Raw genomic sequence first — 18,311 nt, forward strand, 5'->3', positions numbered from 1 at the left:
TATACTTCAATAAATGTTCTTTACCTGGCTTAGGAGCAGTACTAGACAATATTCGTGCTTAGATTCAGGTATTCAGAACTGTAAATGTGTACTTGCACAGACAATTTTGCATTTATCATGTCTTAGCTATTTGCATGTGCCATCAATTTGCATGTAATTTTGCCGTGAAAGTTGCTTCTTCCTATTCCAAATGTGTCCAGTTCCTATGTAAGGCTTGGTGATGCTGCAACAGCCTTTTCTACAAATCAGGCTGTCTTTATAACATGCTGGTGAGCTGAAAGTATTATGTATTTACCAGAACGGTATTTTGGGAAGCTGTGGAGCATTACCACTGACTAAATATTTAGACCATAATATGGAATATTCTGTCCTGTATCCTCTAAACTGTTGTTGGAGATGCTGTATTTTAATTTGACAATCTTCTAGTAAGCTTAAACACTTTAGATAAAACCTCAGACACTGTTATTGCTACCAAATGCCTGTGAGGTGTTTTGTCCAGCCTTCTCTCTCTGCTGAAATGGTGGATGGCTAGATTGCCTTGCTCTTGTTTTTTGTTAAATCAACGGACAAGGAGGTAAAGTGATCCAACTAATCTCATAAATAGGGAGTGAGAGCATCTAGCCAGTGGCAAACTCAGGCTCAGGAATGCAAGCTGAGAGACCTGTAGCTCCACTGGGAGTTGGCATAATAAAGCTGTCTGACCTAACGATTTCTGTGGTGAGGTTTTTTTAAGAATTTGATGCTAGTGGGTTCTTGTTCTTTAGGATCTATGATTTTAAGAGAAAATAAATAAGAAATGTTCTTTTTAAAGAAACCCATTGCGAATCTCTTAAAAACTATATATAGGTATATGTTCAAAATATATTTCCATATTATGTTTTGGTGAAGAGACATAAGCGTTTGTACCTTTATACTCAACTTTACTTCTTTTTTTGTCATTTAATGGCTGTTCATGTATACTCTTATGTGTAAATTTGTGGCTGACTTCCTGCAGTTTCAAAAAAGATCATTTTTCTATCTTAGACTTTCTGCTGCTACTCTCTGCCTTCTGTAAATTAACCTGGTAAATTCACACAACAGCCAATAAATATCGTAGTCCCCTTTTTGAAAGAACATGTGAAATCCATACTGCTATCCCCTACCTTCTGTGGCAAGGCAGAGAAACAAATAAAGTAAAGGTCCTGTCACTCTGTGACCTTCAAATGATGTTTAGAAATGGTTAGAAGATCAGAATCAACTGACCTCAAAGAGCAGCTTGCTGCAGATCTATTCAATAGAAGGGAGCGAGGCCATTCAGTGAGTTACAGGTCAAAAGATCAATTCTCTAGTCAATATGTTTCTGAACATGGGCCCAGCACAATGACTGACAGAATAGGAGTGATGTACTGAGGGAAGTACATAGCCCATGAATCTCGGAGAGGCCTGAAAGAAAACTTGAAGTGATCATACCTATAAATTACAGAACAAGTGAAGCACTGTATTGCAGCAAGTTAAAGATAATTTGGTGCATAGTAGCAACTGTATGATAAAGCAGAAGAAACATTATTGATACAGACTCTAAAAAAGAAATTCAAATCCATTAAACCCTTTTAAATTGTGTTACTATTAAAAGAGGCAAGCGGTCATCAGACAAAAGCTTAAAATCAGAGTTTTTAATAAATGAAATGAGGCTTGGAAGAATGCCTCTTCAAAACAATTACTTTGTAGTATTTTCTTTTTCCCCCATGGAATATATGGGCAGACATGCTGCAATATTGCAGACTCAAGTCTGCACCAGAAGTGGACGATTTGGGTTTTTAAGCTGTAGATTTTCATTGCATTTGCACTTCAGTTCTGATTTAGATTTTAAGTGTTCCTTAGAAAAGGTAGTCATAGAATAAAACTCAGACTTGATTATCATAGATAGCCCTGACTGTGAAAAGGAAAAAATAAGAATACAAAAATGTTTCAAATTGTTACATTTTTAAGACCAGCTTTCAGTGGACCAGTATAGAAGATACAAAGCTCACACACTGATCATGTGGGAAAAACATGCATGAAAAAAATTCCAACTTTAAGCCATTTTTAATTGCGAGGTGAATCATTGTGATTCCTGCTCATTAGTCCTGTATGACAGATTAGCTAAAGAGCAGATGAATCTAGAGAAGTGAAAATCTTTTCTGTTCTCCTTTGCATGTTTTTAGGAAGGATGCAGCATGCAGAGATACTATACAGAAACAGTTGAGTTTTAACTTACGGATGCTGCCTAGCCCCTTGATGTGAGATGTAACTTCTCAATCAGATGGCCTTAGTTTTCTTTCATCAGTCCTACTGCTCTGTGTGGATAGAACTGTTTACACTGGTTTAATTTCTTCCTGTAGTAATGGCCCAAATACCTTGGGGTTCAATTGGTTCCAGCATTGGGACTTGCCACCAAAGTCACACAAGATTTCTTCCTCTCTGTCCTTTGTTTTAACCTGCTTTCCTTCTACCTTGGCTTCTATTTTGTGAAAGATGCTATTTTTGTCCCAAACACTACATTTTGGACTTCGTATCCCAAGATGGACTTCAGTTTACCTTTAGCCTTTTCTAAGTGTAGTGTCCAGCTGAAGTTGACAGCACTATGGCCATTAGCAACCAATCTGCCTCTTATTAGAAGGTGTCTACTTATTTATCGTGCATTACATAAGCCTAGTAACAGAACCACTGGAAAGAAAATGTACAAAGAAAATCACTGTATTGTTACCCTTTCAGCGATAACTCCTGCTATGTGTACTTCGAGATAAAGAAAATACTGTGAGAATCCAAAGTGCCAGGCTTACAACTTCCCAGATCAGTGCACTTATATATTATAATGTATTACAGGTTGTAAGAATTTTATATGTTTAGCAGATATTTAGCATTTCAGATACAAAGCACAGCGAGGGAGGCTTGCACAGAAAGGACAAGGACTGCTGAATCTACAGCTGGTTGATTGTGCACATAATTATTTGCGCCTGTGTGGCTGTTGGGTTGAATAAGATGGGCACATTCATGTTTGCATGAAATTAAGTGTGAAGGCAAGAAATCTGGCTCCTAATCTATAACAAAATCTATTAATAACTCACTGTGCTAAGAACTGCTTAGTCGGACAGGGGTGTGTAAAAAAAGAGAAAACGAGCAAAAACAAGTGTTAAGTAGGTGTGTGGAAAGGGATGTACAATGTAACACAGCTAAACCCAGCTGTTTTAGGCTTGCCTTGCCCTTGCACCTTCATCATCCATGTTACCATTTCTTTTTTCAAGTGTCTTTGTTTATCTTGCTCCGGGTGTGTTTTGTTCTCTTTTTGTTCTTATTTGTTTTGTTGTTCCAAAAAAAAAGCATGCAGATGAAAAATATTTATGGTATGGAAAAACAGACTAATGCTGACTTAATTTTTTTCAATATTCTTTAATATTCATCTTCTTTCCCCTCCCTATACCCTTAAAAAACGTGCAACCACCTACCTACAAATTCATTAACTACCCCTACCCACTGGTTCTGAGCAAATTTGGAAGGGCATACTATGTTACATTATCAAAAAGTGACAATTAGCTATAAAGAACTATATATCTTTTTAATGATGAAAGGGTTATAATGAGAATTGATGAAATGAAATTAATGGTAATTTAAAATAATGTAGTCATTCTGATAATGATTGTGACAAGGTTGTAATAGTGCATTGCTGCTTTTGTACAAGCTGAAGGGGATTGACTTTTGTTGGTAGCCAAGAGGCTTTTCTTTGGGAGGCTACCATCAGTTGCATGTTTGTGGAAAAAATTTGATGCAAAAGTTGTGGAAATGATAAATGGCACAGCCAGAAGTAAGCTGAACAGTGACACTCATGACCAACTTTGGGAGCAAACTGTGGTGCAGTCATAGATGTTATTACAATTGCATGTAAGTGGCTTTAAGAAGTGGTTGATTCTTGGTTTACAGGTCTTGCCACCATCAGTCAAGGCAGGATAACCTAAAGCTACCTCTTGCTTTTAAAAGTTTTTTTTCAGTATAAATTTAAAACTGCTCTGCTGATACTACTACAGAAAGTATTTTAAGCAAATCTGTTGCTTAACAATGGATTAAGAGTACCTAGTTACTATGATTCATCTGCAGGATAACTGGTAACTTTTTTACATAGTTCAAGTTTGACTAGCAAATATTTGTAGCTACTTTCTAGATATCCTGTTGTTAATATAGTTTGAAAGACCCCCAAGGCTGGGCTGCCATATGGGAGTGTCTATCACATTAGCTAGCGTTCCCAGCCCAGGCAGAACCAGAGAGCTGGCAGAGAAGCTTTTGTTGTATTGTTTTTTCTAACAGTTAAAAACCTCATTTTAATATAAGGCATAGCCTCAATTTTTAAAGGTTGAAATCCGCTCTGATTTTCGTCTTACTCTGGTCAACTGTATGTCAGAAATCTATAGTCAAGCAAAATCCAAAATGCACCACTTAGCATGGGAAGAATACACCTTCTAGCCTGCTCTGTCCTTCCCAGCCCACAAAGGATGCAGAAGACTTGAAAACTTGGTATTAGGGTAGTTCAACTTAGTTCTATCACACTGACTGTGGGCTCAATTAGGACAGGTACCAGAGCATCAGGAATACATTGGAGAACAGATGCAGGAGAAAATCAAATCAGTCAACCCAACAAAGTTTTTGCCTCGTTCCAGATTTTCTAAATGTGCCTACAGTCTTTAATCTTGTCTCACAGTTTGTATAGTCTGTCAGGTGAAAAACCTCATCGGTAATCTTAAAAGCCATCACCCTGCAGGAAGTGAGGGCTGCATCCCAGCTTACACGCTCCAAATAAGCACAGATCCTGCAGCAGAAACAGTAAAACCAAGAGACCAGCCATCCCAGGATTTGAAGCTGCCTGGAGCACAAACAGGAATCAGTAGTTCAACAGAATGTGCTACAAAATAATGCGTTAAATTTTCTTGAGGATTTTTTGTTTGTTTCCTCTACCAGGAGTGACATAATTAAATTACAAGTAAGTGCCAGCAGAGTTTATGTTAGACTTTTATAAGATAAGCTGTTTTTTAGTGACAGGAGACAAAACTAAGGTTTGAATAAGAAGAAGTTTTTCTTTTTAATATAGTATGATGTAGCTTTTGTCCCAGAGATCAGTTCCTTTGGCAATATAGGAGCAATCTGTAGCTTTTTCTTTGTTTTCTTTTTAAAGTGGAAGTACCATACTTGGATATTTATAAAAAAAAAGGCCAATTACCTGATGTGAGAACTGGTCAATGTAAGGGGCAAAGGCCAGGCTGAAGTGAGAAAATAACCTGTGGGATATTGTGGAATGGACAGAGTGATTAGATTCCACTGCTTTCAACAAGTTACTGCTCGTCGGCTGCAATGCAGTAATTGACCATGTGAATGTAGTAAGTCTACCCCTGTTGGAGGGTAGAACGTGTTAATCTGAACTTCATGGAGTGGACTTGTGCCCTTAATCTAAATTATGTGGGTGGCAGAACTGACACGGATGCAGTACTGCATGCACTGTCTATAGAGAAGTAGAGGGGTAGGAGCCAGATTGCATGTTCAGGTTTGTCTTGACAGGAAGCAGAAGAACAGAAAGTAAAATTCAGCTGTCCTGAGCTGTTCTGTTTTCAGTTTCAAAATACCATAAAAGTTTGCAAGACTAAGTTTTAAAGTCACTTAATACTTTTGCAGTTAAGTCCCAAGATTATGCAAGTGCGTATTCCAGATATGTCATTCAGAACTGTGGTTCTTTAGGTAGCTATACTGAAGCATCTTGGGGAAAGAAAAAAAAAATCACCTGTGCCAGGATGGAAGGGTAAATGTGGCAGAATGCATGAGCTTGCTGCTCAAGTAGGGACCCAATTTTTTTCTCTTACACTGATTTAGCTCCATGCTTCAGAGTAACTGAGAGTGAAATCTGGCTCTGTGCCTTTTCAAAATGTTTTGTAAATTCAGGAGTGATTTCCTAAGATTGCTTTCTGGGTGGGGAGGAGGTAATTTATTTTGCTTTGCTTTATCTTACACTTTATGTTTAAATAGTCATTGCCAGTGTGAAGTTACTGACTGACATTCAAAACAATGAGACTATAGTTAGGCTAATGCCCAGCAGCCCTGTGGGCATGGTCCCTGTTAGCGCTAGAGCTCTGTGTCCAGTCTTGCTGCAAGCTGCTGCCTCTCACTTCCTCTGGTTGGCTTTTGAGTTGCACTGCTGTTATGAAATTGCACAGTCTCAGCCGATGGAAAATTTGAACAGAGGTGTGTATGTGCCTGTTTAAGTAAGTAGGGGAAGGGGTCCCAAAAGCAACGTGAGGATACATAAAAGGCATATTGCAGTTTATGATGTCTAGGGTGCCCACCTGGAGAGGAGAGAGCTTAGGAACAAAATAAAAAGACTGAAATTCTCCTCAACTCTGAAATAAGGTAAGAGTATAGTAGTGGAAGGATTTAAATGGGGAGGGCAGCTGTTATAGCCCCCAGTTGTACATATTTTATCCTGAGGCACCATTTGGTTTAATAAAATTTAGATCTAAGGCTGTCCTTAACCCATCAGTTTCTTAAGACTTAATTATAAAGGTTATACTTTCAAAGGACAAAAGCATTATTCATTTGTCTGTTCATGTCTTCCAGGTTTATCTTGCAGATTATGGACTTTCCTACAGATATTGTCCCAATGGGAACCACAAACAGTATCAGGAAAATCCTAGGAAGGGCCATAATGGGACAATAGAGTTTACCAGCGTAGATGCCCACAAGGGAGTAGGTAGGTTTCTTTTTTGGTTTTTTTTTTTTTTTTTTTTTATTTCAGAGGAGTGATTACAGAATGAGTAATCAGGCTGTGTGAGCTGATGTATACAATAGTAGTAGTCTTGGGTATTGCTCAGGGTTGATCAGACCCTTGTGTGATGACCTCTTCTTGTACCTGGGAATGCTTCTCCGGGGCTGGTGGGGGAAGGGGGCCAGCTTGATTAAAACTGAAAGGCTGCTGCATGTATGGTGCTGGAAGGTGGACCCTAAGAAGAGCTTGCCATTAAACTTAATTGGTTCGTGTTGGGAGTAGTGGTTTGTGTTTGCTATACTCTGTAGAGGCAGAGGCAATATTTACTAATGTTGCATTGTCAAGGAAAAATGTTTTGAGTCTGCACTGTCCTTTAGGGAGAGCTGTGCCTGAGTGTCACCATCTGTGTTATGAGAGGATATTTCAAGATGACATTCCTTCTGCAAGGAGAAAAACCTTTTTGGAAGCCATAAAGTGTTAACTTTTTGAAATCTTTTTTCCAGTAACCTTTCATATATCTTACTTATTTAAACTCACTTTGATGGTATTGGAAACACATTTGCAGGTAAATTACATACATAGTCCTTTTATTGGATATTGATTGTACTGCCTTGCATTCCAAGGCAGACTTAATTCAACAATTCCCTAATTAGTTAAAGTCATAACCTATGTCTTGTATTCATTTACCATTAATTAAACCTTAGCTGTTTATTACACTGCAGTTCAAATCCAATAGCAGACCCATAGAGCCATGGAAAAGGGAATGGGAGGTCAATATTGAAAATATATGGTGCAAAGTCCCACTGATGGCTGCATTGTTCACAATCAATATGGTCAATGCAACACAACTTTCTTAGTTGCTATGTCAGCAAGACTAAAAGTCAATTCTAATGTTATGCTAGTGAAAAAAATGGTGATTATTGAAAAACTTCGACTCTTGCTATGAAACAGTGTTTTTGTTAACTTTTCTTTCCCGTATTCCCCCCTCTCTCCCCCCCACCAAGATCTTCTAAAACAAAAGGAATGGTTTTCTGCTGCCAGCTTTGATAGTATCATAGTGTCACAAGCGATAACTGTGGAAATTTGTGCTTGTTAATAGCTGCTGAACTGTTACCTTAAACTAATACTTTCTAATGAGTTTTAGTTGGCACAAACAACTGTATATTATTGCTTTTTCTATTAAAAGGACCATTGACCATGTAATGTAGAGGGTCTTGATAATTTGCCGGCGCTGTTAAAACCTGCAGTCGTTTAACTTTGGTCATTAGGAAAAATGAAATAAGACTGTCAAGTATTTGCTACTAAGACAATTGCACAATTTCACCTGCTAAAAAATATTCTGTGGTGAAGAGGGCATCTGTTTCAGACTCTTCTAGCCCTCCCAAGCATACAGTGTGTTTTCTGGAGATCTGGCTGGCTGCTTTCCCTGGTAGCGTGAGCAATGTGGCTGTGTACTAGTGTTTGATGTGGATGGTGTTTGAAGAACAGGTAGAAGCTGGAGTATTTGCGATTTGACAGTTGGATAGTTACAGCAGCTTGTTTCTCGTGGGCAGGTATCTGTTGATGGGCATGTGATTACAGGACAGATAATTCCTTTTATTTGAAAGTCTAGGGAAATATTTCAACTTTCAACATTGTGCAAAAGGTGTGCACAATGCAAGTGTTAATTAAGTTGTTGTCTTCTGCAATCTGTGGGATAGATCACCCGGTCAAGTAGCTAAAGCCATGACAGAATGGGCGAAAAGCAGAGGACTCCAGAAAACAAAATATTCAGAAGGATAGCTTGGGTGAGCTTACCCCCATCTTACACTAGAAAATTTTTTGCTTGTTAGTAGCTGCAAACAGAAAATCCATGGATTTTTCTGATGCTTCTGCTGGAAAAGCCTGCAGAACACGATGTGGTATCTGGTATGTTGCAGACAATCCAAGCTATTCACATTGAATGCCTCAGCTCTGACTTTGTAACAGCCTGAATCCACTAAGGTCAAGTCACCAGTGTTTCCCATTTGCAGCAGGTCTCTCAGCATCCCAGGGAAAACATGCATCTGCAGCGACTTCTGTTGGAGATTGCACAGGTCTGGATGGCAGAACACAGTGACTGGTTTCCCTCATCTCATCTCTTGTGAGATTTAGATTTGTGGAGATGTTTCGGGATACTGAAAGACTTCCAACAGCTGGAGCAAAGGGCTGCTTTGCTCAACAATCTCTGTGCTCCCAACTCGTGATTGAGTCTCGGCACAATCCCATGTACCAAGTGAGGTGGGGTGTGCTTACAAAAAGTGTTTGAAGACTAGCTTCACTGTTGGCAAATAAAAGCTGCATAGACAGCATTCATTCCGGTAGAGTATTTTTTTATTTAAATACTCTTGGAATATAGTTCTAATTGTTAAATGTTATTTTATATAAATGAGGTCCTTTCCAGAGGTCATTTCCTGAATATACATGGCAACATAAATATCTCCAATCTCAGAAACCTTGACTATACCAGTCACTGTATTGAGCTAGACAAATGAGAACATTTTGACTTGCTCATAAAGGAGCTGCCTCAATATATACACCTATTGGAGGTACATGCTGAAACTTACAACAAAATTACAAATTTGTTGCTTTCAAAAGTGGCTCTTGGCAATACTTGAAGCTGATAACCCCCTTGCATAAAGCCAATCAAATGCAACCGCTTCCCATTAATTTAAATCAACACTGGTGTTTCCCTAGTTGAATCGAGAGTTTAACCCAGCTGCATGCCTATTTATTCCCCAAGCTATCTATGGAGTTCATCAGGTGTAGAGATTATGCAGTCCACAGAGATCCAGAAAGTTTCCTACTAGCGGCCACTGTGTGGTGACACTTCTGGGTGGTTGAATTAGTCCATATTCTTCTGACAGCTGATAAGGGCTGAGTTGAGTGTGCCGTTTCTGTGGCAGCTGATGACGAATCACTGCCTTCAAACAACGTACTTTAGCATGTGCCAGTGTATGCTGGTGGTGCTGGTGGCTTTGACCTTGTGCTGGAACTGAAAAGGAATTATCCCTGTGCTGGAAAATGATGGGAGCAGCTCCCTTGCCTCATGCCTCAGCATTTTGTGTTGGTTCTGGCTTTAGTTTTGTGTGGCTCACCTGTGCTCTGCCCAGCGCATGTGGGCCCCACAGGCTGGCTCTTCTGTGCTGTAGTGCTGCCTGGAGGCTTCCAGACTTGTCGGGTGTCTGCAAGTATTCATCACAACCAGACAGTTACATCCCCTGTCTGTGTCTTGGGTTCACTTTGAACCAAGTTGATACCCGAGTTGGCCTTTGCCACGTGATCTGACCCACACCATCAGCTTTTCTGTATGTGGTGGCTGGATCTCACTGCAACCAGCATGTGGGGTTTTTAAATTTAAAACCTTTCTATCTTGCAGCAAATTTCATGTAGCACAGCTGCACTGTTAGTTTTAGTGTAGTATTTGAGTGTATTCATTGTATTCATTTTTAAAGACCATACTGTATAAACAGTATTACATTTTTGTTTGTTGATTGATAATTAAAGAGAATTATATCTGCACCCAGTGTACATTTAAAAAATTGTTACATAGTTAGTGTTAAAAAGTAATATTTGGATCAATGTCTCCTATGGATTTTTGTAGATTTTCTACTCACTGAGGCATGCAGTCAATACCTAATTTCTCTGGAGATATACTGCGCTTAACATATTGAGTTTTTTTTAAATACTCCAGTCCTGTGCATTGAGTGCATAAGACCAGTTTTAATTTGCTATCATTGATGAACATAAGAATATGAACTGTCTATGTTGAATTCCCTCCAGCATATATTTGTGTTTGCCATCGATTTCAAGATGACTCTCCTCTTCCTTTTAACGATGGTTCACAGTAACTATTAGCAGTTTTGCCATCTCTCGCATTGGATAGAGGGCCTACCAAAATCCTTGCAGGTCTTCTATTTACATCTAGAATAGTAAAGGCTGCTTAAGACAGCGGTGGGACTTCTGACAGCCTTAAAGAGAAGTAGAATATCTGATGATGCTTGCCTCCTACTGGTTGTCACTTTTTGGTAGCTGGTGAATATGTTTTGTCTGAGCTGGTTTCATCAAGCAAAAGAGTGTGTGCCTGTTTTCATTTTCAGTATTAGGGGAAGGCAGTTCCAGCTATGTTTGATGTCTTTTTTTCAGCCAGTTCTTTGTGCCCCTCACACTGGGTCATTGCAACATGTGCTCCTGGAGGTCCAGCCAAATGCTTGTACACTGTTTGTACAGGGCAATGCAGGCATTGGGCTGATTGTAGGGAAGGCTCTGCAGTTCTTGTTCTTATTTTCCCCACTGGTCTGACAAAACTGTTGCAGTTTGATATTAAGAACATAGCTCGATGCTTGTCCGTTTTTCTTTTTCTTTTATATGCGGGAGTTGACTAGAATATACACGGAGTTCCTTTTGTGAGGAAGGATGTGCAAGAATACAAACACCAATGCCTGGAAACACGCCCTTTCTAAGCCTGCATGGCTTCCAGAGAACAGAGCTCTAAATGGCTCTGGATCAAGAGGTTTATTTGGCATCTGTCCATGTATAGTTAGGATTCAGAGGGAGCCTGCTGGATTTTTTTGTTGGTCAAATGAATTATTGATTTGCTGTAGTTTGGTATGTCTTTCCCAAAGACTGTGTGCAGGACAAACTGTAAATCCTAAAAATAAAAGGAAAATATAACTGGTCTGGCAAAAAATGGGTGGAACTTTGCAGTGTAAAATAAATAAAAAGATATTTTCGTTTCTGAGTGTTTGATTAGAAATATGCGCCCAGCAGAAGATGGAGCAGGAGGTCATTGTAAGTGAAAGAAGAGGGGCTTTTGTGAAGATAAGATTGAACAGGTTCCTATAACCACCTCTGTAAGCTTATTGGGTCCTGCCAAGAATGTCCAGAAGTGGCAAAATAAGATGATGAGCCTCACAACTTTCTAGCAGAACTGATGAGTGTGGCTGGGAATTGGCTGTTTAATTTTGGCTGTTGTTGTTCTCTACGCCATGAGTTCAAAAAGTTAGTGAATCTCACAGCTGCTTGTCAGCCCCTACCTGTCAGCCCCTTACCTCTGTGATTTTTTTTCTGCCACACAGATGTGAAAGAAGAGTAAAACTTCCTGTCCCCACTCTCCTGCCACACGTTCTCCTCGCTGCAAGCTTGGAACATTTTACTTCCAACCAGGTATCTGCACCTCTTGCCACCACTATTTTATCTCCCACTCAGATCTTGTGGTGAAGTTCCCTTGCATCTTCTAAACTTCCCACTGCATAAACGTCTCCCCACCAAATCAGGACCCCAGCCCTCTTCCTTTCAGCACATCCCATTCCACCATCCTGATGATTATTCATTCTCTCTTCATGTTTAGAGGAGAATCCTGCAGCTGGCTGTACTCTTCGATTATGGCTGCAGCAGAGCAAGTGGGGAAACAGGGAGGCTCTGCAGTTACACCCTGCTGGTCCGTGGGTGCATGTAACTGCTTGTTTGCAGGCTGCTGTGCACGTGCCTGCACCCGCACATTAGGCGGTTGTGATTGTCCAGGAAAGCTCTGCTGTTGTGAAGAGGTTTGAGGATCACAGTTTGGGAACTTCTGGCCTTTAAGACCTGCTGGCTCACTGTGTGCTTGTGAGTTTGGCTGCATCAGGACAGCAGCAGTAGCGTTGCTGTTTTTGTGGGCTTTGAAACGAGTTATCCAGCTGCTGTGCTGGGACTGCATCCCATGACTGACAAGAGCCGTGCTGATGTTTGGGCTGGTTGCCAGCTTTGATGCTGCCTTTGAGAGGGTGCGAGTCCTCAGGACTGTGAGGCCAGTATTGTCAGCACGGCACCTCTGTGACTGCCCAAGGCGAGGTCAGTGCTGGAGAGTGACAGTTGTATCCCCCCTGGGAACAACTGCGGGAACTTCTGCCAGTGCTGCAGTATGTTTCGTGCCGAGCAGCTGTATGAGCAGTTGAGTATAGCTGTAAGGTCCAAGTTTAGAAGAGAGCCCATAGCTGGCACCGGACAAGTGGCTTGTCGCCATGTCCCAGACTGAGTTCTCTGGAAGAGCTGTAGTACAGTTGTGGTGAGACCGTGTTTGCACTGGGTTTTTCCTTCCAGCGTTCTGTGGTGGTGGTTATTGTCAGTGAGTACGTCAGCAACATGCCAAGCTAATGGTGCAGAACTGTGTGTGAGGGGAGGGGAGGTTGTTCCTGGCCCCTGCTGACAGTTGCCCTGCCTGAGACTGGATAACTCTGTACAGAATGGCCTCCAAGCATTAACATTCATTGTAAATGTAACTCTATTTGTCTAACCTTTTCCCCGTAGCCACCCGCTCTATTCAGTTAGTCGCTATCCTGCTGCGGTGAACTCTCAGACTGACCAGTATCTTGGGGAAGCAATGCTTCATTAGCAGCCTTTTTTTTTTGTCTTTTCCTTTCCCCTGCCTTTAATAGAGGCACTGATTTTTGACAAGTCTTGTATTTGCCTGTTTTTTTTATCATCTCAATCTTGAACTAAGAAGTTCTATCACTTTTAGTTCATCTATTAAAACATTGTGATGATATATTTTTAACATAATTATATTTCTCCATGGTCATGTTAACACTCCTTTCCTTTATGGGCTTTTGGATTAATGACTGTGGTATGAGTTATATTTGTTTGTGAATTAACATTAATTTGTATGCTGTAATGCCAGTGAGAATTGGAGGTTCTACTGCATGTAGATGCAATATGAGCAACTAAAATGATCCTTTTAATGAAAAGCTTCCAATCTAAAGAAACACTAATGGTGAAATTATAATGTAACAGTGCTAATTAAAAATAATAGAAGAACATTTCATATGTCACTCGTTAGTCTCCTAGATCTTTGCAAAGGCTTGAGAAAGTTAGCTTAACAAGGGCCATAAAGGAAAACTCCCATTTTTACATGAGTTTCAGATGAGTTCCTGGGAGCGGTGTAGTTTTGAGAGCATATTGTGGCCAGTGTGATGTCATTTATGATCTATTTTGAAATAGTAATCTGAATATAAATTAGGGCTCAGATAGCTGCCAAATCCAGTATACAGTGATACATAATGTATTTTCTTCTCAGAGTGAATTGCTTCAGTTATGTTGTTCTGAGTTATCGTTGAATCCTGTGCCTGCGTGTTGAGTATATGGTTGTGGTGTATATAAAACTTGTTGTGGCCTGACTGATTTCATTGACAGGTTGTTAATTCATTAACTTCAGTGGAGTCGTTCCTGATTTATCTTGGCAGGACTGAGGACAGAATCAGGCCTTAAATCTTCAAATTAAAAAATGAAACTATAAAAATACTGTGAAATAAAATGTCACCAACATGTTCTCATTAAATAGTATTTCATCTGAGACTAAGATAATAATAAAAAAAAATCCTGGTGAATAGAAACGCAGAACCCAAATATCTATTACAGAAAAAAAAAAAAAGTTTTTAGTCTACAGAGAAGTAAAGAGAATTTGATTTAAATAAGTACTATTTTGAATGTATGCTCTTGTAGCAGTGACAAGTTATCAAGCAGAATTGTTTTATTTTTTCATGGCTATCACATTTAAAATGAAGCCAGATTGACTTCTCTCAGTTGATGTTTATCAAGAATTCTTGTAAACGTCAATTGTATTAGCAGATTTATTTTTACAAGTAAACATATAGCAGAAACTTATGTATTGGTGCTTTCTTTGGGGTGAAAATTAATTATTCCATTGTTCATAGATAATATTAATTCATTAAAGATTAGTTAGTTGAATACTTTTTTAATAAGAATGTAAATGATTTAGGTTAGCATCTCTAATACAAAGCTGGCAAAAGAGCAGACAGAAAGTATAGGCTAGTACAGTCAAATAATCAAACGCTGACATTTTCATGTGGTTCTATGAAAAACACATGTAAATGTCTTTATGTAGTAACGCTTGCAGTGACCTGGGAGATAAAGTGATATGGGAGTTTACCATCTCTCTGTAAAACATTTCCCCTTTTATTTTTTAGTGATGTATGGCTTCGTTACATGTACTTTTTATTTTTTTTTTTTTTTTATTCCCTAGCTGACTACTTGTTACAGTAAAGTCTTACTTGCACCTATCTCCCTATTTTTGAAGGCATTGCTCTAGTATTAGTCAGGAAATGGCTGGAAGATATCTGCATGTGTGTGAGAGGGTAATTAGTGATGGTCAAACTGTTAACTGCAAAGTAAACTCTACTCTCTGGGGGGACAGTTTTGTCAGAAAATGAGTTGTCCTAGGTGAGCTTCTGAAATCTGTTTGACTTAGCATAGTTTACAGATTCATATCAATTAGTCCCTCAGTGGAAAAAAGTGGTCCATTGTTATTTTGACAATTTTTCTCAGAATGCCACTTTCTGTAGCCCATCTTACACAAGCAGGTGCCAGAAAAGCATTGTGTGAAAACTGGAGGATCTGCAATCAAAAGTGCTGAATTATATGGTTATAATCTGGAATTGCCAGAATGGAAAAAAGGAGTTGAGAACACATGTGTATGAATGGAGTTGTTCCACAGTTAACAGGAGATTTATGGCTGAAGAAATCACTACAGAACAGCAAGTGGTAGAGATTGTGTTTTTATTTTAACATGAGAGCCAAGTCTTGCATTAGGACGTTGCTGAATCTAGTGCAGAAAATAAATGACACCCAAGGGATAGTGTAGCATTCTGTTAGATTGGAGGGCCTTCAATAATCCCGTAGTCTAATAGCAGTTAAGATAAAGAATGTATAAGAACTAATCTTCTGCTTTTACAATAATGTGTGTACGGTAACAAGAAACAGTTATGATGTGTTGGCACCGTAGCTTTTAGCAGATGACTTTTTAAATTAAAAGATAAGTTTGCTGAGTGACTTCCTGGAATTTATTTAATGAAGGCCCATAAAATATGATATCTGTTTACAGCTGAATTAACAGCACTACGCTCAACTACTACTCTTTATGCTAGACAAAAAGTACAAAACCTGCAATCTTCTTTCCTTTCTGGAAAGTGCAAAATCATTTTGGAAAAGCATAAATTCAACTTCTACATCTGCCCATCTTTAATCATGATTGACAATTTCTGTTTCTGCAGATTCCATGTGATCTTGACTTGCAAACTATAGGCTGCAAGTCAAAAGCATATGAAGAAGTATTGCAGCAGTCCTGCTTGTTCAGTTTTTTCAAGTTTGGTTTCCTCTGAAGAGCAGCAAGCCATAGCAGCTCTCTTAGTATTGCGCTTTTTTCCCCTCTTTCTTTTGGAACAGTCAATCTATAGATGAACTTCAGTTTCCTGGTTTTCTCCATATATGAAGTTTGGAGATGGGGTTAATTTTTGATGGAGTTATATCTATTGTATTTGTATTCTGTTGCTGGTATATCTGTTTGAGGTACACAGAGTGAGAGTAAATCTGTGAAATAACTTCCTTTCTGGAAGCAGTAGTGGTAAGTTTACACAGGACTTGCTAAACGGCAAGTGTATTTTAGCTTGTGCTACGACTCTCTAAACAAACAGTTTGTGGTACCGCTAAGCAGATGGTTTTGGTGTATAAATGTACACTAGATGGCAGTTTTGTCATATCTTCCAAGTTCAAATAGCTCTGTAGGAGAACAGGAAAGGCCATCAGTGTTTAGTCTGCACTCACAGGGTCCCTGCATGACCAATGTGGACCCCATGGACTTCCTGGAACATGTGTTAGCAATTTAGCAGCAGACATTTATTTCTTTGTTTTACTGCTTGGCTCTTTGAGAAAGTGTTGGTACTCAGTTATGGGCTGTCTGGATCATGTCAGAGGCCATGGGGATCAAGTCCATGTGACAGGCCAGACTGAGGAAGGATGAAGTTGGAGGAGGTGAGGAAACTGACCCTTACTTCAACAGTAACAAGTCACTGCCTGTCTGTGGACTGTGGCCAAATGCCGGGGCGTTTTAGGTCTAATACAGCTGAATAAACAAAACACTTTGCCCATTTGGCTTTTTCATATTTCATCAACACTAGTTCAATCAAAGTCTTTTCTATTTCCTAAGAAGAGGTTCTTATTCTTCATCTTTTTCTTTTTTTTCTCTTCCCCACTCCCTCCCCCCATTTTAGCCCCATCCAGACGAGGTGACCTTGAAATCCTTGGCTACTGCATGCTGCAATGGTTATGTGGGAAGCTGCCCTGGGAACAGAACCTGAAGGACCCTGAGGCTGTCCAGGCTGCGAAAACAAAGTAAAAAATATGACACCACACACATGTACACCTCTGCACATGTATACCACCCTAGAACCCTGCAACGTCCTCATCACTTTACAAAACAGGTCTGAAAATGACAGCTTCACATGCTGTAGAATAGCATCTTTTGAGAAAACTAAAACAATTTTCCTTAATTAACAGGGATGTTAGAAGCGGTTTAAAATGTGACCTCTTATGTGCATGTATACCTTCTTCCACATGTTTATGTATGTACTGCTGTACAGAGATGATAAATTCAAACGCACAGTACACACATTTTTGTGCTGTGTATTTTTTAAACTTTCTTTTTTCTTAAAGAAAACATTTGTGAATAAGTGCAGGCCTTACTGCACATACATAAGGTTGCTCTGTGTGTCCATTAAACTTCATGGGGGCTTTGTAGAGACTATAGTGCAAATATCTCTTGAAAGTTTTTCCACACGTGCATTCAATTTATTTAACTTTCTGTATGATCCTATTTTTCAGATGTTTTTCTGTAGGTTTTTAATGTTATATAAGCCTACTGCCATTACAAACAATTAAATACCAAAATATTAAGGAACTTGATTAAAATCTTTCCTTTTTCCCAGCATGACTCATTAAGAGCTTACTAAAGCAACAGAGTGTATTAGTGTTTTCTTTCTCTGCTTTCACAGTTGGGACTTGAGAGAGTTAATTGCATGTGGTACAGTGTAGCCTGTAGAAGCCTATACAGAAGAGTAGTTACCCATAAATGTAACATCACAATTGGAGAAGGCAGCAAACTTTTAAGTAGGGCAAGTCACAACAGAGGTACACAATAGGGATACCTGATCCGCAGAAATCAATCTGCAAATGCAGTGTGGCATCGGCTCTCAACAGAGAAAAAGGTTAGCCTGCAGACTGTGGATAATACAGATTGCATCTGTAAATGTTGACATCGTATGTTATGTTTAATATTTCTCCTTTAGAAGTTCTGATCATTACACAACCCCCTGCAAGGTAACACTTATACAATTCAATGTTAAATCAATTTAATCAATCAAGCTGCTTCACTAATTCTTCTCTTGTGGTTAACCCTTAGATTGCTAGCATTTTCAGGATGCCGAGCAAACAGATGCTTCAAGGAAATGCACAGAAAATGATACAGATTCCATTTATCAGAAATATCCTATTAGTCTAAGGAATTACGTTCTTGATATTGGGTAACTCGCTCAGGTCACCCCCTTTTATTTATCTTAATTTTCAGTGCCTATACTGTTTTCAAAGGCCAGAAATAGACATCTGCATATATGTGTGTATCCAGTTGCTTGTAAGTTAGTAAGTATGTTAAGCAGCAGAGCTGAATCGCTTGTGAGTGTGCCAGTCCTTGGCTGCAGCCTGTGATGGT

The 18,311-nt window shown here is 39.4% G+C and overlaps 1 protein-coding gene across 3 annotated transcripts in view; it reads left to right on the top strand.

The window, feature by feature from the left end:
• The window catches only part of VRK2 (VRK serine/threonine kinase 2), a 46,381-nt gene that overhangs the window by 16,409 nt on the left and 11,661 nt on the right, over positions 1 to 18,311 (top strand). For all 3 annotated transcript variants that reach the window (XM_027814572.2, XM_027814574.2, XM_027814573.2), the window contains 2 exons: positions 6,610 to 6,742; positions 16,819 to 16,939. In XM_027814572.2, coding sequence (XP_027670373.1) covers positions 6,610 to 6,742; positions 16,819 to 16,939 — 254 coding nt within the window. The remainder of the gene's footprint in view (positions 1 to 6,609; positions 6,743 to 16,818; positions 16,940 to 18,311) is intronic.

This window comes from Falco cherrug, chromosome 13 (genome assembly GCF_023634085.1).
Source record: "Falco cherrug isolate bFalChe1 chromosome 13, bFalChe1.pri, whole genome shotgun sequence".
NCBI lineage: Eukaryota > Metazoa > Chordata > Aves > Falconiformes > Falconidae > Falco > Falco cherrug.